The sequence below is a fragment of the Cuculus canorus genome, chromosome 7 (assembly GCF_017976375.1).
Source record: "Cuculus canorus isolate bCucCan1 chromosome 7, bCucCan1.pri, whole genome shotgun sequence".
Taxonomy (NCBI): Eukaryota; Metazoa; Chordata; class Aves; order Cuculiformes; family Cuculidae; genus Cuculus; species Cuculus canorus.
In genome coordinates this window covers 20,924,679-20,952,636 of record NC_071407.1, presented here as the reverse complement: position 1 = coordinate 20,952,636, position 27,958 = coordinate 20,924,679, and the positions used below count along the sequence as shown (strand labels likewise).

Below are 27,958 nucleotides of genomic sequence, written 5' to 3'. Positions count from 1 at the left end.
CTCCCGGGGCTCCTTCCCTCCTCCCGTACACAGTATCCGCTGCTCCCGGGGCTCCTTCCCTCCTCCCGTACGCAGTGCTCCCGGGGTTCCACCCTCCTCCCGTACACAGTGTTCGCCGCTCCCGGGGCTCCTCCCCGCCCCGCACACGATGCCCTTCCGCTGTTCCCAGGGACTGCTCCCCGCCCTGTCCACGTGTTCCCTCACGGGGCCCCTCCCCTCCCCGTACACGGGGCCCCTCCCCTCCCCTCCCCGTACACGGGGCCCCTCCCCTCCCCGTACACGGGGCCCTTCCACCACCCCCCTCCCCGCCCCCTGTCACGTGACGGGCAGGGGCGGGCCGCGCGCGCGCGCAGGCGGCACGTGGCGGCGGGCAGCATGGCGGAGCGGCGCGCGGTGCCCAGCGACCTCTTCCCTTTCGTGCTCGCGTTCCTGCGCGAGAACCGGTTCGAGGGCGCCGCGCGCGCCTTCGCCAAGGAGGCGGCGGCGGTGAGCGGGGCGGGGGCGGCGGGAGGAACCGGCGGGCGGGCGGGCGACCGACTGACTGACTGACTGACCGGCCCTCTCTCGCGCAGAAAGAGCAGGACCCCAACGCTGCCTCGCTCCTGGACATCTTCAGCTACTGGCTCAGGTAAGTGCTCGGGGGGCGCCGCGGCGCCCGCGCCTCCCGCAGCCCCGGCTCAGCCTCTGTCCCGTAGGTCCCCGGCGGCCAAGAAGAGAAAGCTGGTTCCGAACGGCCCCGGGGCGAGAGGGAAACCGCCCTCCAGCAGCGAGGAGAGCTCCGGCGAGGAGGAGGAGGAGGAGGCGCCCCCGGCCAAGAAACCAGGTAGGGGCGGTGTTGGACATCTCTTCTCGGCTCCTTTGGCATCTTCAGCCGTCCCCGGGGCTCGGGCTGTGGGGGTTGGTCCTGGTTCTGAAAGGCCTTTTGCCGACGGCGCGTAGAGTATGTTCATCCTAGCAAAGAGTGATCTTTTTATCGGGTAGTAATTTAAGTATTTCAGGGTTTGTGTCCACTGGCAGGTTTAGCCATTCAGTTTGTCTTTTTTGGCTGAGACTGCTAAAGGTGTTGGGCTGTATTGAGTTTTGTGGGTGCTGTTGAAGTACCACCTTCATTACTGTGTCTATTGAGATTCTGCTTTCCAAACACTGATAGGATATCTCAGCAGGGTTACTTCTGTCTACTTCAGTACACTCAGGCTATGTGTTGATTTAAACATTGAGTGAAATTGGGCTTCGAGTGCATGTAGATTGGGCTGATAATCTCTTTGTGGCAGGTAGATACCTTTATGATTTTTTTCTATGCTATTTTCCAGGGACTTTCGGTTTCACTGAGGGCTTTAAACAATGATTTCTTATCCGACTATCATAGGAAAACTGATTTGGGTTTTATAAGTGCTTCCACATTTGTTAAAATACACATGATTTGTCAAAGCTCCTGCATGGTCAGGATTTATCAAGCTCCTGTTTGATGCAGGGCAGTAGTAGACAGCATCCTCAAGTTCCAAAGAAATGTCAAGAATCCTTGCTCACATTATACTACTTTGTGTGAGACTAATACTCTCCTTTCTCTCAGTTCTGTGCCCTAGTGGTACCAAAAAATACATCCCTCCACTGTGCCTTGGTATGGGGTGAGCTGTATTTTTCCAGTTTTATCTGGACTTGTTCTTACACCTTACCTTAATTGTGGTGTACGCAAGTTTGTATGTAACTAGCAGCAGATATGTGGGAGAGAAGGAGTAGAAGGGGAGCAAAAGAAATCTGGTCTTCAATTTGAGCCATCCTAAAGCTGAATTTGAACTTGGATCTGATTTTTATTTGATCAGGATAGCTGCAAGTATAACTTGGGGCAAAATGATTTCTTTTGCTCCGTGTTATTAAAAGGCAATCAGTAACCCGGAAGTAGTAGATTGGCTAAAACAGGCTAAGGGAAATGTCTGGAACCCTAGCACAGCGTTCCAGTGGATTATTTTGGAAGTCTATGCTTTTTCAATGGGTTTTTGTAAGCTGGAAAGTGTCCGAACCTGGTCAAAGTTATTTCAGTTTGTGGTGATGCTTTCCTTTTTGGGGTCTATCCTTTTGGTGATCGAAGTCTGCACTTAGATATGTATGTGACAAAGATAGAATCTAGAATTTGTTTTATCCTCTTGCTTACCCATTTTGGAGTCTTTTAGTGCACCCTCTTCCAAAACCAAAGTTAGCGTCATGAACTTCAGTCATGGTTTAATGACCAGAGTATATCCTTTTGGTCTTCTAGCTACTAGTGCAGGGTATAGCTACATGTAAGTATGAATTAACTTATTATCAGTATACTGTCCCTTATTTGCAGCTAAAACAGCAGCTGTGCCCAATGCAAAAGCTGTTCCTACAGCCAAGAAGGCAGAGAGCAGCAGTGAGGACTCTAGTGATGATTCAGACTCAGAGGAGGAGAAGAAGCCAGCAAAGGTCAGCTTTTCTTTCCAGCCTCTCTAATGCATGTTTGACAGTGATGGGTACTAGCAAATTTGATCAACAGAATTCTCTCTGAAATTCAGTTCACTTTTCCTGAACTGTGAATTTCCTACACTGCTGCAGGTGAAATGTAAGAAGGCATTTCTGTAGTGGACAACGTGCCATTTGGACTGATCCTGTGAAAAATTAATTTCATGCCCAGCGCTTGCTTTGTTTCATACCCAAGTCTGCTTCTTACTTTTATCCTAAGACTGCTAGGCTTACTTTTTTTGCAGCAGAAGACTTATTTACAATCACTAAAATAAACTTGATCTTTTTCAAAATGTAAATGTATACATAAAAAGAGAATCTTCTCTTTGCATTTTCTTGCTGCAGTCGTGGTCTTGAGAATTGGGAGGGGAAGAATGATGTCAGTGTGCACTAGAGGAGAGCAGCAAGAGTTTGTCCAGTCAGTACTTTCAGTCTTCAAACTAATATGATCCAGAGAAGGGACAAAATAGTGCCAGCCCCAGAGTTGTCCCCCTTTGAGGAGGCAGAACTGGAGACTGGGGTGCAAAAGAGTCCTGGGCTGCCAGGAGTTTTCCCAGAGCAGAATTGTTATTTGGGGATTTTCAGGCCCTAACTGTTAGGCAGAGTGGTGTTTCCAAGTCAAGATGGTAGCCTCTGTATGTGTCAGCCTTATTAGCCTCTTTTTCATGGTTACAGGGACTAACCAGTTTTCCCTCATGTTGTTTAGAAAGGCGCAAAACCCATGGTGAAGCCAGCAGGAACCAAAATCCAGCCTCAGAAAAAAGCAGAGAGTTCCAGTTCAAGCAGCTCAGATGAAGAAGCACCAAAGAAACAGCCAACAAAAACAGCAGCGCCTAAATCAGGTACCTCTTACTGTGTGAGGAGTGATAGGGGCTGCACTACACGCAAAGGCATATGTATTGGCATAGCCGTCTGAAAATCTGTTGTCGCTGCCATTTGCAGTCTAGTCCAGTCCTCTTCTAACATGGGAGAGGTGTAGAACTGATTACAAATAAAATAATTGGTCCCAAATGCTACGTTATTTGCACAAGTAACTGTAATCAGCAACCTTAGCTGCTTAAGTTTTGCTTTTGCCAGCATCCTCCCCTCTAAGAGCAGGGAAGATCTTTAGTCATGGAACTTCTGATGAGCTAGAATAGACAGTGTTCCGAAAACTTTCTCAAAGCCTGCAGTAGGATACAGTTTTGCAGTACTGCCTTTATCTGCCCTATTGGCTTCCTGTGGTTCTTTACTCTCTAAGATACTTCATGCTCAGTGTACTCCTCATCTTCCATAGCATATTTTGAAATGTCCCTTTTTACTTGTCTCAACAGGAAGTAAAGCTCCCCAGGTGGCCACCAAGGTGGTCAATGGAAAAGCAGCAAGCAGTAGCAGCAGTAGTGAAGATTCTGATGAGGAGAAGGCTGCACCGAAGAAGGTAAACTGAACTGTAAAAAACTTAATGAACACAATAGAATTCTAATAAAACTTGAGTTATCTGTCTTGTAGGGACTTTGAAATGTGTAGATGAAGGCGCAAGCTATGCAAATGCTGAACACAGCATATAACTCCTCCTTTATAAAGTGGGATTATGCCTTCTAGTACCTCTCCATGGACTTGTTTTCTTCCCTAATATACGTCCTTACCACTTCCTCTGTTCCTTCCTTTTGCAGGAAAGCATTTCATTGTGTCATAACCATATTGTAGTATCCATTATATGTTCACTTTTGCATGACTCTTGTGCTTGGCTATCTGTAACTGAGTTTTCTGCAACGCAAAATAATCATAGTTGTGTTTATTAAATTAGCAGTTGTTATCTTTTCAGCCAGATCTATGCCACGTAGTCAGAGGGGCTCCTTATTAGGGGTTCATGCAGCAAAAACAGCAGCACAGTAGCCAGGAAGATCATGGTGCTCATGCCTTTCCTAAAATTTGCATTTGAGAACCTTCATTAATCTTTGTTCTTTTGCTTTCAAAATTTGCTCTAAGCGAGGCATAGAGTTAAACAAGATCCACATCCAGCTGTTCCCACAAAATTTCTGTAACTTCTTTTTTTATATGTATTTCTTTCCTTCTTGTGATAAGACTGTTCCAAAGAAATCACCTTTACCAAAACCTGCAGTCACACAAGCTGCAGTGAAAAACAAACATGCCAAGGAAAGTTCCAGTAGTGAGGACTCATCTGACAGCTCAGACGATGAAAAGCCACCTGTAAAACAAAAGCCAAAGTCTGGTAAGTACAAAATAGCATTGCTGCTCTGTGGAAGGATGCTTTCTGCTAGTACTGCTGTCCCGGGAGAAGCATGTGCGGGACACAAGCAAGTGCAAGAATTGTTGCACACAACGTTCTAGGTAGTACTGACAGTGGTATTGTGAACCAGAAATACAGCAGCTTTTTTCATGTGTCCTGTTTAGGTTAAGCTTACAATTCAGCTCCTCCCTCATAAGATGGGGAGCAGGAGAGATTGTAACAGACTCTGGTTAGCTTGCTGCATGTCTTCTATTCATGTAGCCTTTAAGGACATTTTTGCAGGTTTCCTGTCTACCAGGAATTTGGAAGTAATTTGCCAGTGATTTGGTGTTCTGTAACTGCAGCAATTGAAGCTTTTTAGGGTGGGTTTGGGTTTTTTTTTGTGAAGTATCCAGTGTTCAGTTGTAGCCCAGCTGATGTGCTAAATGGGCGGGCCTCTTAAATGTAATATAGTGGTTTTAGGATTCCACTATAGAGCTCATCCGGATGGAGGATCAAACACTGAAACTCAATCTGATCCTCTAACCAGAGGATTTGAGGAAGCAGTACATGAAAACAGTCAACAACTGAAGTATCTTTTTTTCTGATAAAGTTTGGTGACATAAACTCCTGTTCTTCCTGAAGTGCAGAGGAGACTTCTCCAAAGATGTTTGGGTCAGCTGAAGCCCAAGAGGAGTTAAACCCACAATAGAAACAGGAGGTAGCAGTGGGGTGGTTGTAAGCTTTCAAACTATAATCTTGTGTCTTTGACTGTAGCTACAGAAGAGGAATAATTGGAACTGAGTAGCAGGAGCACTTTATTCAAACTACTACAAAAATCTTATATGTGCTTCTTGCTTTATCATGCAGGCTTCTGAATGCTTTCTCTTTTTGTAGGTCAGTACAGTGCTGTACCACCGCCTCAAGCTACACAGACAAAGAAAGGCCTTGCCAAGGCTCCTTCAAAAAGGGCTGAAAGCAGTGACTCTTCAGATAGTAGTGATGAGGCAGAGAAGGTGCCCCCGAAGGGAGGAGCAGGTATACTGTGAGGAGAAGAGGCTGTAAAGGTGTAGACAGTATTTTGGCAATCCCTTGGTTTTCCTTGAAAAAGCTGTATGTCTTTGCTCTATGTTGTTGTTTGCTTCTTTGGAAGCTTCTGAATAACTTGAAGGCATCCCAAACAGAAGACTGTATACGACCTCTAGATCCAAACTGTGTGCAGGTTTGATTACTTTGGATGTGTTGGTTTGATAAATGATCAGTATCTAGTTTAGCATGAATGAACCAGGCCTGTTACTGCAGCTGGCCTAGTTCTCACTTGGCTTGTGATATTGCTGGCTGAATGGCTGGTGCACTGGGTAGAGAGCTCTTTCACACCTGGAGAGGTTTGGGTCTTGGGGTAAAGATTTGGTGTGGATGTGGCCTGTTAATTTTAGACTTGCTTTTGCAGGCAAAACAGTAGTTGCTAAAACAACCCCAGGCCCCAAAACCAAAGTTGTGTCTACCAAGAAGGCTGAATCCAGTTCTGACAGTGACTCAGGTAATGTAAGAAATAAATTTTGATTTTTTTGTTTGTGTTTTTATTGGCCAAGTTGCTATATAGTGGTGTCCCACTTGAAAGCTTCGCAGTCCCCATAGGTAGCAAGGTGTGAATTTGAAAAACAGCACCCTGTTCTGTAGAGTGGACCCTAATCATGAGACACAAGGAGGCGTTAAGTGCAGAAAGGTCTACATGATGGTGATGGAAAGGGATACATCATTTGTGTTGGGTTACTCCAGGAAGGTCAACAGTTATGCTTTTTGAGGATCTGTCTCTTAAGTCTTTTGATTTCTGCTTCCCCATGATGGGCATTGGGAGAAGTTTCCAAAATAAAAAAAAAACTATCGCCATACATTGTTCAAAATAGACTCAAAAGATACCTTCTCCTAATGTGACCTTAGAAATGGGGAGTGGTGTTCATTCTATCCTCTGCTGATCAGGTTTAGGGTTTGCAATGCTGTTTCTCCCACCTAAGTTCCCTTTGTGCTATATTTTTCCTCACAGTTCAAAGTGCTCCTGTTGTATATCTCAACATCTCTGATATCTTGGCCGGGACTGTGGGTGGCAGCTACCTGTCTGTCTGCAGACAGCTAGCACTAGACTGTATGACCCTTCAACAAGTGGCAGGAAATCTGTCATTTGTTTCTTTTGCCTAGTTTCTCACAGATGGACAAGGTTTTGATTGTTGTTACTAAATTCTTCAGAAATGTTTGAATAGATCAGACTTAGGATTCCAGATTGCTAACACTCAATACAATGGCATGTTTGCACACAGGAGTCTTCAGTCCATCCTCAGATGGCTGCTAAACACATTTGTTACAGGAAATAGAGAGCTAAAATGAGATACTGTCCTGTTGCTGCCTCACTTTCCCTGATTTGTCAGTTTTATCTCCTGATTTCTTGTGTGTTCTTTGGCCTTTACCACATAGCTTCTTTCTTGATATTTCTTCTCCCCGAGTTTGTTCTCGGTGATACTTCTAATTTCTCTTTCTCTAGTCCTTTATTCCATACCTCTTCTGTATTATTATTTTCCAAGTATCTACTTCCTTGTGCATGCATTAGTGAAGAACTTAAACTGCTTTTTTTCAGTTCCTTCCAATAAAAAAGATGCATGCAAAGATGAATGCTGTCTCCTGACCATTCAGGAAGTGTTTGTCATAAGCTACTTATTGCCACTTACCTAGTGCCTCAGTCTTGGGCCACAGCCCGTTTAGCTTTTCACTTTCCTATGAATTGTATACATTCTATTAGTAAAGTAACTGCACCAGATGCTTAATAATTTAAAGAACATACTGTTTTTTTGTTTAGATTCTTCCTCTGAAGGTGATAAGAAGAAGGTAGGGAGTAAGCTCCCAGCTAAACAACCTGTGATAAAGAATACTTCTAAACCAGCAAAAGTAGCTGTCAAGCCTGAACAAGCGAAGAAAGACTCCAGTTCCTCCTCAGACAGCTCAGGTATTGGCATAGGAGAAAATGAGGATTTCTACATGGATGTTGTGCTTGCCCAGACCTCTGTGTTTCTAGGCAGGGTATGAGGGTGCAGTTGGACAGGTATATGCATTCAGTGTTTTTTCAAGCAGCTAAGTGCACTCTGTATCAGCATTGAATCTGCATGTTATCTTTGCATTGAAGGAATGGGGCTCTGCCTTGATTGTTCTTTTCCTTTCCATTCTAGATTCTGAGAGCTCTGACAAGAAGACTCCTGTGAAGCCCACGACTAAAGCAGCAACCCCCGCAACAAAGAAGTCACAGCCTGTCACGAAGAAAGCACAAAGTAGCTCTGATTCAGATAGCAGCTCCAGCAGTTCTGAGGATGAGAAGAAGAAAGGCACTTCAGCTAAATTAGCTGGCAAAGTGAGTAAACCTGTGTCCAAGCCTTCTACCCCAGCTCCCAAAGCCAGCACTTCTGATTCTGATAGCTCAAGCAGTGAAGAAGAAGAAAAGAAGCCAGCAATGAAACCAGCCAGCAAATCTCCTGGGACAGCAAAAGCATCAGTAGGGAAGAAGACGGCTTCTTCTAGTAGCAGCAGCTCATCTGATAGTTCCAGTGAAGAGGATAAGAAGCCCAAGAAAGCAGGGAAAGGGATACAGAACAGTTCTAAGACCAGTGCCTCCAAAGAAAAAGCAAAAGCATTCACACCAGCAGCAAACAACCTGAAGTCTAAGCCAGGTGGTGGCAGCAGTAGCAGCAGTGAAAGCAGCTCTGAAGAAGAGACTGGAAAAGCCAATGGAGGTATTCGCTAAAGTCTGGCAAGTGGGTCTATTGGACAGTGTTATTGAGCTTTTCCTGAATAATGGGAGCCTTTCCTAAATAATATTCAATCTGTGTGTGCTGTTAGGTTATACCATATGTTGCAGAACTGAGAGGAAAGGACTAGTTTTTAATCTGGTGGGATTGGTTTTGGTTTTGTACATATCTGCTGGCAATGGGATTTGTGGTAATATGAAGCACATTTCTGTACAGTTGCTGCCAGTTGCTGTCTGTGGATGCAGAAAATTGTTCATGACAGCCATGCAGAGTGCTGGAGGACCTTGTCTTTGTAGAGTGAAGTCCCATAGATGATGATCCAATGCACACTCAGATTTTTTTCCTCCAGGAGGGAAAGAGCTTTGAATGTATACTGGTGTGTGCAAGTGCGTACTGTGTGATTCCAAAAACTGGCGAGTTTTAACCAACAGAACTTTCTCAGCTGCACTGAATCTTTAATACAAAGATACACTATTCCACAAAATTACCTTTATCCATTAGGATGGGATGGCAAAATCCTTGCTGACCCAGAATAGCTGTTAGTGTCTGTTTTAGTAGTCTGTGTTCTCGGTGAGGTAATGCAGGGACTGGTTATCACACTTCTGTCAACAGTGAGTTTGTATTCTGGGGCAGAGATGCCATCATCTTTCCCAACACTGCAGCTCCTCTCTTTTGAAGTTTTACTGCTGTACATCTAACAGGCACAATTGGGAAGAAACAGAAGAGGGAAGATACTCAGGAGCCAGAGACACCGCAGAGTAAAAAGGCAAAGATCAAAGCAAAAACACCACATACGGTTCCCAAGGTGAAACGGGTGAGTGAGGGTGGGCTGTGTTGTCTGGTGGGAGAGACATCTCTGCCTCCTTATCAAGTAGGTTTGTTGGAGTTTTGGGGGAGGTTGGGCCCATGGAATTATTTGTATTTTTGCTACCTTCTTGAGGACTTCAACCTCATCTGGAGAACCTGAGGGAGTGCACCTAATGCTATTCTGGCAAAAGCAGATTGGATATACTTGCACAGGAGCATCCCTGTGCTGCCTGATCTGGAGAAGAGACAGGATTGTGAATCTCAGAAACACTTAAAAGATTGAAGTGATGTGAACAGGGCTCCATACTTGCAGGGACACAGAATGAAGAAGGTTGTCACTAAGGGAATATCGTGCATGTGTATGTGCTTACTGTATCCTGTTTTCTTTTTAACAGCCAGCCTCTCCATTCCGCCGAGTAAGGGAAGAAGAGATTGAGGTGGATGCCCGTGTTGCTGATAACTCATTTGAAGCAAAGGTAGGGCCAGGTACTGGCCAAGGTGGTTAACATGTGGCTTCTTGAAATACAAGTCGGTAGAGCAGCCTTGTGCTTGTGGGCGGTCCTTTTGGTGGGGACTTTCTCCACCAGGAGATGCTGTTATGAAATAGGTGAGCGCCGGCAGGGGGTGCATGGGAGAATAGCATCAGCTACAGGATGATTGCTGTGTAGGATGAAGTGCAAAGCATTGCCTTTACTTTCTTGAGTACTGACCTGAAATTCTTCTTCCTCTCCCCCTTCACCTCTCACAGAAAGGAGCAGTTGGTGACTGGGGTGAGAAGGCTAACAATGTCCTGAAATACACGAAAGGCAAATCTTTCCGCCATGAGAAGACGAAGAAAAAACGAGGCAGCTATCGTGGGGGCACTATATCGACCCAAGTCAATTCCGTGAAGTTTGAAAGTGACTGAGAATGATTTCTTGGGAATCAACCATTTGCTCACCAGAATGGCTTGGATGGGCATGTGGACATTATGGATGTCAAGCCTGCCTGGAATGCTGCCTCCCGTAGCCCATTGTGGAGCAGGCAGCTCCGGAATGGGGATGTGGGAGAATAATTGGATGTTTCCCATTTTTTGTTCCTAATTCTGATTTAGACCCCCTAATTTGGAGCCATCCTTGAGCTGGTGTTAATGGCACTGCTAGGGTGACCTCCAACAATTAAATTATCTACAGTCTTATTTTAAAAGGCTGGTAGTGGTTTTTCACTTTGATTTCCTGTCCATCTAGTAGAAGAAAGAAAAATCATTCTCCTGTATCTTAACCTCCCACTTCTTTGTCAACCGGTTTAACTCAATTACCTATGAAATGGCAAATTTTGTAACTTCCCTGTGTCTAGTTACTGTAGAAGCGATAACTGATTTGAACCCTCCAACTGTAATCCTCACCCGCACCTGACATTTCAAGTTCACAGTTGCAGTGTGATGGAGTTCCACTTTTCTGTTTCCTCCTTCTGTGGTTCCACTTGCAGTAAATTCCTACCTTCCTCTTCCTTACACTCCTGTTGAGGCCACTAACTGGAGTACTTGGAGAGGTTAGAGGGTCTAAATACACCTTAGCAGTTGGGTAACTGTATTGCTTGCAGTTGCTAGTTGATGGCTATTGTCGGGGGACTAAGGTCTTTCTGTGGTACTCTTAGTAACACTTCCATTGGGAATTTAGCTGAGGAGTGGAGATGTACAGGAACTCTTGACTGCTTGGTGGTTGTGACATTTGGCTCGTTGGAAATGGATAAGGAAGCAGAGGAGATAAAGCTGCTCTACCCATCTTTGCTTTTGCTGTGGGTTGGTTTTTTTTGTTTTGGGTTTTTGTTGTTTTTTTTTTTTTTTTTTTTTAAGGGCTCTGGCTCCCATGAGGCACTGCTTGTTCCCTCTGAACGTAAAACATGCCGCTTATGCTTACTCCCTGCAATGAGCCATGCAACTTGTTCTAATGCCTTAAATTTCTTGTCTAGGTTGGATCACTTGCTCTTTGAGCTGTTTTCCATCTGTTAAATCCTTCTCAAAAAAATAAATATCAGTTTCCCTGTAGCACCAAGGCAAATAAAGCCTGATGCTGTAAAGTGTGAAGTGTTACTTACAAGTATGCATTCAGCATGGGTAGCCTCAAACAAGTTCAGTAACTTGCAGCCTGAACTGGGATTTCATGAGCAACTGAGATAATACAATGGCTTACTGCTGTTGAGAGCAGGGGAGGGCTTGCTTTCTTTCCTTATTTCTCTCTTGCTTGCCTCCTTATTTCTGTTGCAACTCATGTCTCTTGGAAAATGGTTTCCTCAACCATTTTTTTACCTTGTTACATGGGTTAAGCCAACTTTAGTTTTTAGTTTGTGGAGCAGGCTGCTGAGCCCATAGCCAATATGAACTGAGCAGTGGTACAGCATGTTTGGGACATGGGGCAGTGGGCTGTGAGGTTCTCACCCCATCTTAAACTTCCAGCAAGCGAGAGAGGTTATGCAAGGTCCGATTTCCATGTTTCCGTTCCCTCCCTGAAGGATGGTGATGAGAAGAGCCCTGTTGTTACAGGAAGCTATATTTGTGTGCAAAGCAGTGTCACCTAATTGAGGGTTGGATGAGACTTGATGAGCCACCCCCATGTGCATGAGCTGCAACTTGTATCAATGAGCATTTTTCAAGGCTTCCCCTCTGGGTTGCACAATTACTCTGGTGCCTGGATTTTAGGCTACAATGCAGAGGTGCCAAGGAGATCATGGTTATTAGGAGAAATTAAAGATTAGAGGCCAAAGGAAGGTGGGAAAAGAGTATTTTCTGAATTGGGATTTGTACATCTTGCTTGTGATGTGTCATTTGCTCTCTTCTGTTTATTAGGAACTTAGATTTGGAACTCTTAAACTTCTAAAAAACTTTTATGTTTTGGGGGCATTTTAAGCGTGAGAATTTTAAACTGTTGGACAATAAAGATTGCAGCCTTTTTAATCTGAGTGGATCTAGTAGCTAAAGGTGTGGAATGGTGGGTGGGAAAATGGAGGGTATCAGCGCTGGGAGTGATGTAGCGCCGTCTCCCTACCTGTGTCTACAACCAGCTCCTTCACTGTATGCTCGTGTGCAGGTAACAGGCCTTCAGAAGTGAGCAGTGGGCTCTGCAGTTGGCTGTCAAGTGACTGCAAGAAATATGGATTAAACTTCCTGGAAGAATATTTGCTTACACCAAGCTAAACAGGCTGCTTGAGTCCCTTCCCACCAGAATATTTGGTTAGTTCTTCTCAAATGTTGCTACTACATTAGCTGTATGGCAGATGGTGATGTAACTAAATAGCAGCAGTTGATGGGAATAGGAAACAATAGGCATTACTGAAAAATTCTGTATATGCCTGGTTAAAAGAAGTAATTTCTATGCTTAGATACCTTCCTCTGTGACTATGTGTGCAGTGAGAACAAACCTGCTAATACGTAGCGCCTGGTGGAGGTCTTGGATGCTGTAATCATTATTTATACCCTTTGTGCTAAACCTTAATGGAAAAGTCGGGATGAATCCCCCGGTGGAGTGGGCTGCAGGTCACTCTAACCAGTGTGGCTGTCGGCTGCAGTCTTCCACCTCCAACGTGATGATCTCGGAGAAGGTGTAACACTCTGAATTTTCGGCAGCAGCTGCAAAGCCCCTCATCAGCCTCAGTGGAGGTCAGCGCCTGCCCGGCCAAGCGCCACAAGCGCTAAGGTCTGCTCTCCTCCATGGGCTTGACGCTCCTAGGGGAAGGCTGCTCCTTTCACAGGCTTTTGCAGGTGCTGGGCGGGTTTAACCTACATCTCCGCTGCTGCCCTGGAGTGAAGGAAACGCCTCGTGGAGCGCTTAAGCCTCAATTCTCTGCGCATCGCCGGAGCAGTTTCAGCCGTGGGTAATGCTGGAACTGGACTAGCAGGACCTTCCCCTCCGCCTTGTGCCGCGCCTGTAGAGCTGCCCGGGATGCTCTCCCCAGCGCCCTCATTCCATACGTGCCACCCTTCCCTCCCGCAGCCCCTCGCGGAGCCCGCGCGGTGCTCGCCCTGCGCAGCGCACCCCGAGCGCCGCCGATCCCCGGTAGGCGCGGGCTCCCCCCGCCCCCGAGCGGTGCCGGGCGGGGCGGCCCCGGGGCTGCGGCTCCGCCCTGCCCCGCCCGCACTCAAAGTGGGAGACGGGCGGCGGCCGCTCCGCTCCCAGCGCCGGCACTCGGGCAGCCGGGACTCGCTGCAGGTGGGGTCGGGGCGGTGCTGCCTCCCCTGGGGAGCGCCGGGGAGAGTGTGGGGATGGGGGGAACCGGGGCTGCGAGGGGAGCGTAGGAACGGGGGAAACCCGGGCTGTGGGGGAGCGGGAACTGCGGGGTGAACGTGGGAACGGAGGGAAGCGGAGCTGCGGGGTCGCAGCCCCGGTGGCCGAAGGGCCGGGCTGGACTTTCCGGGCTGGCGCAGAGGCTCCCGACTGCTGCTCTGCTGCTGGAAAGGAGGGAGGGACGGGCTGCGGCGGTGCCCGCCCCGGGGCTGCTCGGGGGCGCGAGCGCGGCGTCTGCTTGACTGTGCGGGACCGGAGCCTCGGAAGCCGAGCAATGTTCAAAGCGCTCTTGTGTAACCGGCTTCGTCTTCCTCTGGGAGATGACATCTCGGGAGTGTCTTCCCTCTCCCGTTCTGCCTCCTCTTCCTATGCGTCCCTCCCCAGCCCCCGTTTATGGTGGCTGAGCCATCTCGTTCCTCCAGTGTGCTCAGAGCTGTTCGCTTCGGTTCTGGGCTTGGGTTGTGGTTTTTGGCTGTTTTTTAGTGTGAGGGCGTCAGTAGTTTTATTGAAGATAAGATTCATCTGTAGCTTCTGTACTGCCGCAATTCTGTCAAATGTGATTCGACTTGTCTGTCGGGACTTTTATCAGTCCCTGATGCTTCCTACACAAGGTTGCACAACCTTCTGGGATGTTTAACGACTTCTTTCTTTTAATGTGGCACTTCTCTGCAGAAAGAAGCTGAGATGACAGGGTGGTAAATGAAAGCCTTTTCTTCCTGCCCCTCTTGACCGCTTCTTTAAAGTTTGGTGCGTTTGTGTCTCTCCAGTTTTCTCTGCAGTCTTGAGAACGTGTTTAACTTGACTATCGTACAGACACAACCCCTTCTTAAGATCAGAATGTGCGCTGAACTGTTGTATGCTCTCACTTCAAGGTCTATGGTTCATATGATTACTTGGAAATGGCTCCAAGCCTTTCTGTCTCTTGTATCCGAGGATTATGAATAGTGTAATCCACACTGCAGACCTGAGACTGCTTGCAGGGAGCACAGCCTTGCATCAGCTGCTTCTCTGTCTTGCAGCTGTTTTGCAAGTGATGGGGCAAGAAAGGCCATCTGGAAGAACTCAGTGTTGCAGAGCACCATGGTGCCACAAACTATCTCTGTCCCTTCCTGAAGACAACCAGGAAACCTTTGGATATGGAGCAGGGGGGATCTTGCTTACCACCTAGACAGATTTAATGTGTGATGAGAGGCCAGAGAAGCAGATGTGTGTGTTTGACACCATTCGTCAGCTCGATTTCTTGAAGATGTGTGTAGATTCAAATGCCTTGACAAGCTGAGATACAGGTCTTTATTTCTTGTCTCAGTTGTTATAGACTAGTGTTTTCTTTAGTATCGTGGTTCCCCTGCTGTGACCTATTGACTGCCAGGCTCCTGCTCATGCATGGATTCCCACCTTGCATGTAGAGCTTCCTTCATAAAACTGTGATGATCTTGGAAGGATGTTGAAGATGGCCTAAGGTCCCAAAAGTTTGGAACTGATTGAAGACTATATCGATCTTTGTCCAAAATGGATGAGAATCAACTGAGCACTTTTGATGCTGTTCTGTGGAAGCAGTAGTGCCAAGTGTGCTGCAGAGCATAAGTTATTCTGATGCTGACCTAATCAGTGCTGTGGTTGTTCCCTTTGGTCTTTTGGGGATGTGGACTTTGTTAATTCTTTGAGTTTCCTGTGGTCCGCCATGAAGATGACAAATGCTAGAAAGGTGTGCTGTTTTGAGCAGAACATCTGTGTGCAAACAATATTTGGAAAAACTCAGGGCTGTAGGCTGCTTGGGGAGGCTTATATTTGAAGGGAAGTCTTTTTTTCCTTGCTTATTGTCTTTTATACTAAAAAGTACGTACTAATATTTGTATACCATAATACTAACGTTAGTGTTTTAGCGTCAGTGTAATTTACCCAGTTGACTGGCGAAGCGGGAGTCTGTAGTAATTCAAAACCAGAGCACAGAAGCCTACTAAGCACTGGGTCAGATATGATTTATGATTAGACTTCTACGCTTCAACATATGCTTTATTAGCTTTACTTTATACAGCATTGTATCTTCTAGATTTTTGCTAGAGATTCCCCATGGCAGCTCCTGCTTGTAGTGCGATATCTTCCTGCAGTAGCAGAATTGCTCTGAGCTGCATACCTGCCTGCTTGCACGGAGCTTTGGTTTCCATAAATTAGCCACAACTGGGTTGGCTGTCATCTACTTGATGGTAGCAGATGGTCCTGTTTTCTCTGGATCATACCCAACAGATGAAGCAAACTTTCATTTCTTATTCCAGGAAGAGTTTTGTGCATCCAAGTGAAGATGCCTTTTCCTTTTGGATTCACCTGAATTGTTCTGCTTTGTTAACTCTTGAGAAGTTTACAGTGGAAAGACTTCTTACTGTGGGCAAGAGCTGGATAGAGAGTAGGAAGCAGGAGGGGAGATAATTCAGCCCCAAGCACATAGGTTTCCTGGTCCTTGGCAGTAACTAGGCAATACAAAGTACTGGAGGAGAGGGAGAGATATAAAGGGCAGTTGCAATGGTGTCTGGTTGCTGCCCTTTCTTCATAGTCTTCTCTGCCTGAGCTGCTTGCTGTCAGAGGTTTTTGTACTCGTCTTTTTAGCCCAGATGCAGGGGTATATCTATCACCCAGTGACCCCTCCCCACTCCAGAAGGGAAATTGAGGAAAAAGAAAAGATGACCCATGGGTTGAAATATGAACAGTTTTAATAAAACCTAATACTAATACACAAAAAGCTATACTCAGTCCGTATAGTGGTCATGGACTAGACGCTCCTAGCAGCGAATGCCAGACAGCGGGCACAGGGAGCAGAGCAATTCTAGCAAAATACGATAGTCACAGCAGATGGGAAACTGAGCACTGGGAGCAGAAGGACGAGCAGGACCCCCAGGGATGATGACCATCAGGAAAGAGGGCAGTGCCCAGCAGACTGTCTGCTTATATATGGACCATGATGTTCATGGTATTGGAATAGTTCTTAAAACCTCTATGGCATAAGCTGTTTTAATATTTTCCTTGAACCCTGACTTCTGCCTGTTAGTGTGAATTGTGTTAGGACAATTGCTCTGCATAAATCAGCCAGTTTGCACGGCTTTACTGAGTGCCTGTTGTATCAGGGAAGAGCGTGTTTGTCCTTTACAACCCTTCTCCTTTCCATGGCAGTGCTATTTCCTGCAATATTTATCTGATTCAACCCCTAGCCCAAGACTTCAGGCCACAAACAAGGAGGTGGTTCTGTCTGCTCTGCTCTTGGATCTAGTGTGGGATCTGTCGCTCACTTGGATATTGCACCTCTACCGAGATGCGTGCTGTAAATTCACCTCCCAGCAGGATCCCATTCCTGTGCCCAGCAGTTTGGAGGTTTTTTGAAGAGCAGCTGCCTGCAGCCCAACAGTGGGTGCTGGCAGCTGAGGTCCCATAGCCAGAGGGCAGGGCTGCAGCCGGCACCCTGTGTTGGAGAAGGTGTTTGATTGGCTACGGCACCTGCCCTTGCTGGAGGGTCCTGCTGCAAAGCTCATGGGACAGCTATAGCTGTGTGTTCAGTGTCGTTAAGAGGTAAAGTGAAGAGGTGGACAGGTGGATTTTGAGCCTTCCCTCATCTAGCCCTCGTGTGTGTGAGGTTTAGGTCTCTCCTTTTCCCTTTGCTATCAGCCTGAAAGCCTAACAGTGACTAGATACTGAACAAGGGATGGAGCCAGCGGAGTGCTACCCTTTGAGCTGGTAGTTATGCCTTCGTTATATTCACAGGAGGACTAAAATGCAGGGACGTATCCAGCACAGGATATAGCTCTGGGCACAGACAGAACAGAGGTTAGCTTTGGTGCTATCAAGCTGAGGTAGCAAGAAAGGTCCCTCTTGCAGCCTGGTATCTCCTCACAACTTAGGAAGATTTATAGCTTTCACTGTTGCCTGAGCAGGGAGAAGGGATTCCTGAGCCAGCACCTTTAGGGATTGCTTCTGATGTCAGAAGAGATGAAGCAGCCAAGAGCAATCTGCAAGTCTCCTGTGTCAGCATCTGTGCCTGGCCTGAGGGCTAAGATTGACCCCTTGCTTGTCATTTGGATTGTGGTAGCCCCCAGAGAGTGGGTCCTGGCAGAGCTTAGGGTCTCAGCAATGTCTGGCATGTAGGCCCACGGCAAGACGTGGTCCTCGCTGGAGATGAGTGATAGGATTTTCTCTTTAGGTAAATATTCCTTTCACCTGCACTGTTTCTTCACCTTTTCCTTGTTGGCCAATGAGCAAACACTCAACATCTAGAACTTCCTTTTCTGCTCTTCTCAACACAGTTATGTGTGTATATGACCCACCAGGTATCCCAGGACAAGCCTGTACCTGTTACTGTCACAGAACTTGTCCTGAGATCTGGCTGTCCTAAAGGAGGTCATCCCTCTCTCCCTGGAAGCTGCATGCACTCTGGATCTGCTGTGCCATGTCATAGCCAAATGCTCTACCTTCACCACCAGAGATAAATCCATTCGGAGCCTCTCAGGGAAGCCGAGAACTAGACCAGCTTCATGGGCTGTAGTTCCATGGTGGCAAGCACTGCCAGCATGAGCCAGCTGTGTCTGCTGGCAGAGAGGCAGGATCCTTACTTTCCTTGCAGGGCTTCTTCCATCACCGTTGTCTTGATCCTCCTGGAGTTCTTGCTCTGTGGGTCCAACCACCCCTTTGGTACCTGCTAACATTTTTCATGTTTCTCGTTGCTCTTGCAGGCACAGCCACCCAGTTGTTTCTGGGTGGGAAGGGTGTCAGTCCAAACCCTAGTAGGAGTTGCCTTTAAAATAGGGGAGGGTCTCAGCCAGCAGCTGCTCTGTTACTTTCCTATGTCCATGCCCACACAGGACAGGAAGGCAATGGGGCAGGGAGCTCTTACTCTGCCATGTCTGCACCTCCCATGCTATCTCTGGTCAGTGATATCCAGCTGCTGAGGGGAGTCTGAAGATTGTGTTTAGCAGAGTCTTACCTGTGACTTTCTTCCCTGGCTCTTAATTGATCAAGCAATAGTGAAGCAGCTGGCAGAAAATCTTGGACCTAATTCTGCTCTACGTCACTTCTGCAGCCCCCCTGAGGCTTAGCGTGTCAGGCCATCCAAAATCCCCTTATGATTGTTCCCACTCACCCCCTCCCTTCCTAGCGTGTCTGAACTGAGTCCTCGGGACACAGCTCTGCTTCTGACTGTTCCCAAATAATTATCACGTAATTCTTCTCCTCAAATAATATAAGGTATGGGTGAGGCGCATTTGCTTCCAGTGGTGTAGCAACACCCCTTACACAACAGAAATACTGGGTGTTTCACTAAAGTGGGAATGGGTTCATGGCTGTAGGAGTGTGACTAAGGGGCGTCACTGCAACGCAAGTGTTGCACCTTATCCCTGGGGCTGCTCTCTGGGTTTGCCTTCTCCCAGTGCGTCACTATCTTGGGGCCTGCCTTTCGCTTCCCAGCCCTTTCCCCTGAGCCTGCCTGTCCTCCCACAGCTAATCCATTTGGAGCAGCTTTCTGTCCAGATGCCTGCTGTGCTCTCTGGAATTGTGGTTCCTCTCAGAGGGTCCTTCTGTGACCTGAGCTTGCTCCTGCCTTATCCTGTGCTCAGCAAGGTGGCTTGCCAACATTGCAAGGGCCAAAGCCAAAGCATGCCTCTCAGAATTCCCACCAGCCTCTCCAGGCCTCCCAGTGAGCTTGCACAGACATCAGCGGCTCAGGGGAACCAGCCATTCTGGCTGGGCAGAAGGAGTAATGAAATCCAGCTGTGCTGGTTCTGTAGCGGCAACTGAGGGTTGAGCAGTGAGTGTCTCTGCTTGTGCTGTGACCCAGCAGACTCCAACAGCTTCTCTTACTCTCTGCAAGTCAGTCTGCTAGTTTTCGAGCTTTTAAGAGCACAGAGAAAAGGTTTTGAATTTCTGAAGAACCTCCCCTGATACACTGTGATACCCTACTTTGGGGGCTTTTTTTCCCGTTATTTTTTTCTTGTTGGGTATTTTTCCTGTGGTTTCTTTCTTTTTTTTTTTTTTTCAGTGATGAAATCCAGAACGCTCTCCTCTCTCAGCTGATGAGCTTGCAGCTACAATCCCAGTTGTTAGTTGCCCAAGTACATGACAGGGCATTTCATACTATATTCATGGCATGTTTCTTTCCTTGCAGCAATGAAGATGATGAAGGTGCTACCATGCCATGCTGTTCTTCTCTTCCTAGTAGCTGCATTCAGTTCGGAGCCGTCTCACTGTGCTAAGGTGCTGATCATGCCCACCATAGTCTTTGACAGCCACTTGCGAGTCTTCATGCGAGTGGCAGAGGCGCTTACTGACCGGGGCCATGACCCCGTGCTCCTTCTTCATGAAGGTCGGGATGTGGAAACCTACCTTCCTGGCTTCCGCATGCAGAGGTACTGGGGTATCTTCAGCACAGAGAGCGCAGATGCCTGGGTGCAGGAGAAGATAAGGCGTGTCTTCCAAGGGAAGATGACTTCTCTGGAGATGTTTTCTTTCTTGGAGAAGTACCTGCAAAACTGTGACCTAGTGCTGGGAAACTCTACCCTTCTGCAGAAACTCCAACATGAGCACTTTGACCTGCTGTTGGTAGACCCCAATGAGATGTGTGGCTTTATTCTGGCCCACATTCTTCGTGTCAAATATGCTGTGATCTCCACTGGTTTCTGGTTCCCAGCAGAAATCGGTGCAACTTCTCCCATTGCCTATGTCCCTGAGTTCAACTCCCTGATGACAGACAGGATGGGCTTCTTTGGTAGAACTTGGAATCTCCTAGTCTACATGATCACTCGCGTGGCCACAAAGCTGATCATCTTGCCTAAGTTTGAACGTCTCATGGAGAAGCACAGAGTGGAGCCGAAGACAACCATGTTGGACCTTGTTCATGGAACTAGCCTCTTTTTCCTCTGTAACGATGTGGTGCTGGACTTTCCCCGGCCAACACTCCCCCATGTCATTTTTACAGGGGGGATCCTTGCGGAGCCCGCAAAGCCTCTCCCAGTGGTAAGTGCTGGAAAGCTTTGAGCTGTGATTGCTTATTAACCTGGGGAGTTATTCAGTGCAAATCTGCTTTTGAAGAGCCTTGTAAATGCTGTGATGCCCCAGGAGTCTGGAAAGCTGCTCTGTATTGGTGTCAGGGTGCAGTAGGGACACCAGGAACACTGAGGACTGGTGAGTCTGCAGGGTTGATGTACAATTAAATTGTCCACCCTGAAGCAGGATTTAGCTTCACTGTCCATGTAAAATGGTGTGTAGAATTCCTAAGTTGGCAGTGTTACCTGTGGGACTTGATCATGAGTAGTTTGTTTGTTTCTATACTTGAAGCAGAAATGGGAAGAACAATTAGTCTTCATCGTTTCATCACTGATTTTTGACAGTCCAGAATTTCTTCCTTAATCCTATTTCTCACAGGGCGTTTCTACCCTCGAGCTTGTGGTCTTAAGAACCCATAGGAGAGAGTTGTGCTTTTTTCATCATCAAATTCAATGTGGAATCCTGAAATGTACAAAACGGAAGTGTATCATCTCTTTTTTTTCTCAAGGTCCAGCCCTGAGGGAAAACTCCCCAGTGATCCCAGAGGCTTTCTCTGGCCTCATACCTCACTATTCCCAGTAATAAATTTGAAGAGACAAGCTTTTAAAGACTGCAACTGAAGACAGTATTGGAACAGAGCAGGACCCGTTTGCCATTCCTCCCATTGCTTTACCAGTTTTACAAACATGGAGGGGAAATAGACTTGGATAATGACAAGCAGTCAGGTTGTCCTAAGGGACCAAAATGGAGATAAGATTCGAGTATCAAATTATTAGAGGCCTATCAAGATCTTTGCTGGCAGCTTTTATTGAGACAATTTTTTGGGTGCCAATTTTTTCCAGTTAAAAGGAAAAAGTGAGGTCAAGCGCTTTAGAGCAGAAGTTCTCTAGATATGTGTGGCTGCACATCACCCTTTCCCATGTGGCATGGCAAGCAGGTAATGCAACACGCATAGGATGCTCCAAAAGCTGCGTTAGAGACTGGCTACCTCACAGGTCTTGCAAAACACTGTCTTGGTCCAATCTGGCCATGTACATACCTGCCTTATAGAGAAGGGAGTTGTTTGCTGTGGTTATTAGTCATGTACTTCACAGCTTCCAGAACTGATCCTGAGGCGCCTAAGAGAAGGATGATGGAGATAAGTTCAGAGCCCTGCAATAGGTGGTGGCTTTGGTGCTAACAGGCAGGCATGTGTGTAGCCAGGTTAAGGAATGCCAGCAGAAGAGAAGGCCTCTGTAGATCTAGGTGTAGCTTAAGGAATCTCCTCATCCAAACTGGAGCAGAGTGATGTAATTAGGATGCTTGTTTCTTCGTATTTGAAACCCACTGATTGCGAGTTCCTTTAATTAGGACACAGTGAAATAAAAATATGTACGTGAGAGATGGTGAGAACATCTGGTGGTCAGCTGTACTTACCTAGCAAATTGAATGCTCTTTCTGATAGTCAAATGTTAAAGCCCAATTATAATGGATAAAATAATCGTCCACTTTATGAGTCACTGTACTTTTATCTAGAAAAGCAAAAATTAGTGTTTTCACTTCCTTAGTGGTTTTAGTGGTTGTATTGCTCAAGAGATGTGAAACTCAAGAGAATGGAAAAAACAAAATCTCTTACTTGAAAACTTTCTGATTCTTGATTTTTAGATTGGTTTAGGGCTTTTTAAGAGCTCTTCTGCACAGTTAAGTTTGAGTCCCTGAAGCATCTAACAGAGGACAAATGTCCACAGAAAGTAACACTAAAATGTGCTTTGTAACGCTTCTGTACCATGGTCCCCCAAACTGTAGGCTACTACTTCTAAGATATTCTGAATTAATTGTCCTATTTTCTCATTTAATAACAGGAAGAACTATTTTTTTGCCCTTCATGTTCTTCTACAGTGTTTATTCCAAGAAATGTTCACATTCAAAGAAAGGTTTTAGGAAGCTTCCCTAAAATGCTTCTGGCTGTGATACATGGAAAAGTTGAAGCAGGACAGAATTTGTCATGAGAAATAGACTCAGTCCAGCCTGGCACGAAGTAGAATGGTCTGTGTTTGCTCCACAGCAGCTGTAGTGGCTGTTTTCTCCTTCCTGCGACCTTTTCACTCCAGTCAGAAAAAGTAAGGACTTTGTTCGTGATACACACCTGTTTATGTAGCATTACAGGCAGCCTCTAAATGAAGGACAAACAGCTGTGTTTTTTCCTGAAGCTGTAGCTATCTCTCTGCCTAATGACCAAACACTAAATCTGCTACCTGCAAGTAGTTGTCAAGGGTGTGTAGAAGTCTCCTGGCAAGATGGCAGAATCTTCTGCAACCTCCGGGAGCCCTCGGCATTGGAGAGGTTGTGGGGAATCTCCAGCAAGATGTTGTTCCTCGCTCTACCTGCACAGTTTCATCTGTTGTATCAACCCACAGCTAGAGACTCTGACAGGCCTCCTGCCTGTGGTGATGGAAAGTAGCCTTCCTCTTTTCACTTGAATTTCCTTCACTGCTTTGGCTGCTCCTATTTGGGCCCTATGTTTTCAGAGCCCTGCTCGACAAAGAGTGATTGTGTTACCTCCAAAGCAGGAGGTAATGCTATGAAATTCAAACTTTGGAGGCCTCCCTACAAGCTCCCAAGCTCAGCAGGTGTTCTGCCTGGCTGGCTGCTGAAAGCACAGTAGTTTTGGAAGGTTTTCCCTTGTCAAACATATGTAGCTTTGTGCTCCAGGTGGGTTTGGCTTCATCGTCTCTGTAGATAGTATTCTACTGGAAGATGCAACAGTGGGAAGGGCCTTTCTCCAACATGACTTCAAGGCAGCTGTGTGCATTTTGCCTGCAGGGTCTGCGTCTCTGGGTGGAAGCAGCGGATGCGGGTGTTGTTGTTGTCTCCTTTGGCATTGGGATTCGAGCTCTTCCAAGCGACTTGGTGGAGAAGATGGCTGGTGCATTTGCTCGCCTCCCACAGAGGGTGGTGTGGAGGTGAGAAGGGAGTGGGACTCCTTTTAACTTGAGCTGGATGAAAATAAGTGCTGTGGGATGATTAATCTCAAAATACAGAATTTGTTCCCATCTCTTGATCTGACTGAGTTTATAGTTATTCTCTGTGTTTCTTTTCCCTTTCTTTCTTCTCCTTTACCTCCTCCCACAGATACTTTGGGCAGAAGCCAAGAAACCTGGGTGAGAACACGCTGATGATGGGGTGGCTGCCCCAGAACGACCTGCTAGGTAAGGCTGGGTTGTGTGTGTGTGCTGCTAGCAGTATCCCTGGAGTTTAGCCCAAACCGCAGCAAAGGCATACAAGGAAAACAGCACCTGTGTGGATATCAGTCTGTTGCTTATTTTGAGTCTGCTCTGTACAAAACATAGTCCTCACCTAACACCTGCTTGAAGCTGCATCTTGGTCCTTACCTCCCTCCCCCTCCAGGCATTACTTGACAAGTTTTGGGCTGCCAAAAGCCAGGTGTGTTCCCAAAGGGTAACATCCTCTCTGCTCAGCCTGCCTAGTTTTCCCTAAAGAAACATCAGTGCTCTGTGTTGAGGAAGCCACCGGTAGCCCCGTTTCAGCGTGCAAGGCACTGACCTGCTGCCATTTCTTTGCCTGCAGGTCATCCCAACGTGAAAGCCTTTGTTAGCCACTGTGGGATGAACGGTGTATTTGAGGCAATTTATCACGGTGTGCCAGTGGTGGGATTTCCTTTCTATGGAGACCAGTTCGACATCATGACCAGAGTGCAGGCGAAGGGCATGGGTATCCTCATGGACTGGAGCAGAGTAAAAGAAGAGGATCTTTACCAGGCTGTCATCACAGTTATCTCTGACCCCAGGTGAGGCATCTGGAAGCACTGAGCTCTTTCTTGTGCAGACTGTATGTGGGACCAGTGTGTCTTTCTGTTGACCCCTACGTACACTGCCTGTGGTGGCTTCTGGACCAAGCAGAGTTGCAAGCTTTGCTCAGCTGGCCAGATGTGTTAGTGCCTCGAAATCCTGAGATGTAGCATAATCTAGTTCTGTTTGGCTGACTAATTTTCTTGGAAAACTTTTTGAGATGCTGAGAATAAACCTCTTCTTTTAATGCCAGCCTGTCATCAGGTAAAGTGATATTGCAACTCCACGTTGGGATCTCCCTGGTTTCATCCAAACAGCTTTCTGTAGCAACAGCTAGTGCAGGCAGTGGTTCGTGCTCCTTCTGAAAATCGGGTACTCTTCCCTTTCCTGGATCAGCTGCAGCAGTGACACAGGGCTCCTACCTTCTAAGAGGACACTTAGAAATGCTGTTGGAGGGCTTGGTCATTTTTTTGTTAGCTATTAGTAGCTCTCAACTACTGACCTCTGTTAGTTGTTTAGGTGTTGCAACTTGGTACCTTGAAGGATTTGGCTCATCATCAAGTGTGCAATTGTTGCTTGAAGCTGAGTGAGGTCTTTGGGTGCAAGCTCCCCTTGGAAGGGAACAATCCACAGGAACCCACTGAGCAAGGACTTGGGAGCTGAATTAGCAGTCTTGTTAATAACACACAAAGTACAGTACTCTCTGGCTTGTGCTGCCAGGGCTAACAATGGCCATCAGAACCACTTTTCTGAGACAGATAGAAAACAATCATGAAAGGAATTTGCTGCTCTCTCAAGTTATCATTTGGACATCAAAGTATCATTGGACATCTCAGAATACTTCTCAGCTATGAAGCTCCTGTCAGAAGGGTAACTTCTGTCTTCTTCTCTTGCAGCTACAGAAAAGCAGCCAAGCTCATCTCAGCTTTGCACCTGGACAGACCGATGCATGCTCTCAATAGGACGGTGTATTGGCTGGAGTACATCCTTCGTCACAATGGGGCACCGTATCTTCGCCCTGCTGTCTATGACCTCTCCTTGTATGAGTACTTCTGCCTGGACATCTTGGCTCTTCTCTTCCTGTGTCTGGCTAGTATTGGATTCATCCTCTACAAATCTGTGGTGTGGTGCAGAAGAAAGGGGCCCAGCCCTGTGTATCAGAATGGCAATTGCATGAAAAGCCACTTCACAGAAGAGAAGAAATTGCAGTAGTGACTTAGTGTTCCAGGGCACATCCCGTCACTGTGAAACAAACTGCTGCTGTGCCAGGAAACATATGGCACACAGGCACAGGGAGAGGTGAAAGATCAGCAGGTCTGGATGAGAAGAGAGTGGGGAGGGAGGAGTATTGCAGAGTTCTGCGTGCACACCTCTGTATACAGCACCTGTGGGCGGGAGCATGAATTCAGGCATGGGTGGAAGCACTTGGCCAGGGCGCTGGGAATGGGGCATGGGTAGGTAGACTTCCAGAGAGGAGTGCAAGCTGTTCTCTTTCTATTGCACATTGGTTTAGATGCTGGTGTTGCTCTTCTGGCTTTTGGGATCTCCGTGGAGGCTCTGGAGGTAGGAATAGCATTTCATGTGTGGCAGACAACATTTCTCCTCTGCCTTGTTACCAAGAGCCCTGGGAGTCAGGATTCCTTTACGTGCAGGTGAGGACCTGAAGTAGAGCTGTGGACAGGGAAGGGCGCTGAAAGTATCATCTACAAGAGAGTGAAATTGTTCTGTTTTAAGTTGTGTGTATAAATATGGTTCTTCCTGCAGCTGTCAACCCTCTGCAATCCTGTTTGTGTTTGAGGTAACTTATTTTTTTTTAAATAAAGTTATGTTCTTTTCCCCCATGTGGCAGTTCTCTCAGTTCAAGCAAGATTAAAGTGCTTTGTCTTCTTGTCAGTGCTGTTGCAGTCTCTACGTACCTCTGGATCCTTACAAACCCCTGCCAGCAACTCGCTTTGGTCTTCCCAACGGGCTTCAGGCAGTGCCTTTGCCCTTCTGCCAGTATGTGACGTGCAGCCATGCCCATGGAGTCACCAAACTTGTGATAAAGGAAGAATTTGGAACAGATACAAGTGCCCAGACCACAGGAAAAGCAGCCAGTAACTTGCTTCCTGGGATGCCCAAGCCTGGCCATGGTCACTGTGGCAACCCATCGATCTTGCTCTGTAGCAGTCCTATTGTGGCTTCATGCCCTCTGAGCTGAAGATGTGGAGTCTAATTGTCTCTAATGGGGGGTGGGAGGAGATCAGAGCCAAGTGAGCTGCTAACAAATAGGTAGTAAGGAAAAAGCAGAGATCGTAGATACACAGTAGAAACTGCATACCTGGCACCTTTCTGTCTGTGAGTTGAAATTCAAAGGCTAATGGAGTTTGTGTGTTTTGGGGGAAAAAAGGTACAGGTACAAGTTTTGCAGTATGTCTTCCCATTGCCAATTGTCCTGTGGTGGCTTTTTTGTTGTTTCCTAGCAGATGAGTTTGGACAAAGGGGTCCAGGTGGTGTATTTTCCTCAGTTCTTGCTCAGTTCTAAAGTGGAAGTGGAAGATCATTACTGCTGCCTCCATGAGAGTTTGGCTATTTAGATTAGGCTGAATATAGCAAATGAGTTAGGAAGCTTGTAGTTTGGGAAGAGTGTTTGATTGCTTTAAACTTGGGGGAAAAAAAACGAGTGAGAGGACAAATGCCCTGTTTGCAATCTCTCCATCCCCTGCAGCCCCACCATGTGGCAAAATGCACTGGAGGTGAGAGGCTGCTTCAGTCTGGCCATTCCCCGCAGCAGCTGTCTCTAGCCTTGGAGGAGCTGCAGGAGAGGGTATCAGCATCAGCCTTGCCCAGCAAAATCCTCCAGGCCAGATACAGATCACCAGTGCTGGCACCGTGAAGGAAACAAGCACTGTGGCCTGACAGGGCCAGAGACCTGTACATTGTTTTGCTTGCAAGTAAAAAAGCAGAGAGAAATGTTCAAGATCCAAGGAGCCTGTGTAGACTTATAAAAATGTGAATCTATCTTCCAGCTTATTGAGGATGCTGCCTTCTTGCTGTTCACAATTACAGGAAGAAGTTCAAGCCAACACCACGTGAAGCATTGGCATGTTGTCTCTTACCAGTTATGTCCTTAACTCCTTGAGCTTTTCATGCCTCCTTTCATTTCCAAATGCAGAGCAGAGTTAGGAGGCATTTCTGTCCAGGGAGTCAAAACGTATATAGTGTATTAAAAAAATGATTCATCAATTTGGCGAACTGCTTTTAATGGAGTAAAGCACAAACCTGCCCAAGGATCTTGTGAGTTAAGAAGTGAGTGTTCAAAAGCATCCCTGAAATGAAGAATCTTCCCAGGAAATGCCGTGTATGGGCTTAGAAACTGTGAAGAGCCATTCTTTGAGTTATTGAGGGGGTTGTTCTGGAAACATTTGGACATACTTATTAAAGATGAAGGATCCTCTGGCTTTTTCAGCTTTATTCTCGTTCTCTGTAAATCTTCTCTCTTCTTATGAATTGCACAGCTTTCTCTCTTTACTTTTCTCCTTGTTTATTCTTTCAGTATTGAGTACAGAAGGAAAGTATAACAAAGCCTTAATCTAGTAATTAAGCTCAATTATGAATAATGAGTATCCTGTCACA

General features: G+C 46.7%; 2 protein-coding genes across 2 annotated transcripts; both read left to right on the top strand.

Moving 5' to 3' along the window:
• The first annotated feature begins 330 nt into the window (after nt 1-330).
• On the top strand, nt 331-12,196 carry NOLC1 (nucleolar and coiled-body phosphoprotein 1). The gene is made up of 14 exons (XM_054072070.1): nt 331-486; nt 573-628; nt 696-823; nt 2,324-2,439; nt 3,182-3,317; nt 3,789-3,892; nt 4,540-4,687; nt 5,582-5,722; nt 6,135-6,224; nt 7,533-7,679; nt 7,900-8,457; nt 9,174-9,286; nt 9,675-9,755; nt 10,028-12,196. Exons 1-14 carry the CDS (start codon nt 376-378, stop codon nt 10,184-10,186), a joined length of 2,088 nt encoding a protein of 695 aa, XP_053928045.1. The 5' UTR covers nt 331-375; the 3' UTR covers nt 10,187-12,196.
• Nucleotides 12,197-13,360: 1,164 nt separating this feature from the next.
• LOC104067908 (2-hydroxyacylsphingosine 1-beta-galactosyltransferase) lies at nt 13,361-26,204 on the top strand. The gene is made up of 6 exons (XM_054072198.1): nt 13,361-13,463; nt 19,678-20,525; nt 23,358-23,497; nt 23,667-23,743; nt 24,123-24,342; nt 25,240-26,204. The coding sequence occupies exons 2-6, from the start codon at nt 19,680-19,682 to the stop codon at nt 25,553-25,555; spliced, it is 1,599 nt and encodes a 532-aa protein (XP_053928173.1). The 5' UTR covers nt 13,361-13,463; nt 19,678-19,679; the 3' UTR covers nt 25,556-26,204.
• Nucleotides 26,205-27,958: the final 1,754 nt, after the last annotated feature.

Excerpts from the sequence above, each read along its gene's own strand:
- NOLC1 (XM_054072070.1), top strand. The coding sequence starts at position 376 with ATGGCGGAGCGGCGCGCGGTGCCCAGCGACCTCTTCCCTTTCGTGCTC. Across the intron at positions 487-572 it reads TCGCCAAGGAGGCGGCGGCG|AAAGAGCAGGACCCCAACGC; the intron begins GTGAGCGGGGCG and ends TCTCTCGCGCAG. Across the intron at positions 629-695 it reads ATCTTCAGCTACTGGCTCAG|GTCCCCGGCGGCCAAGAAGA; the intron begins GTAAGTGCTCGG and ends TCTGTCCCGTAG.
- LOC104067908 (XM_054072198.1), top strand. The coding sequence starts at position 19,680 with ATGAAGATGATGAAGGTGCTACCATGCCATGCTGTTCTTCTCTTCCTA. Across the intron at positions 23,498-23,666 it reads CCACAGAGGGTGGTGTGGAG|ATACTTTGGGCAGAAGCCAA; the intron begins GTGAGAAGGGAG and ends CTCCTCCCACAG. Across the intron at positions 24,343-25,239 it reads ACAGTTATCTCTGACCCCAG|CTACAGAAAAGCAGCCAAGC; the intron begins GTGAGGCATCTG and ends CTTCTCTTGCAG.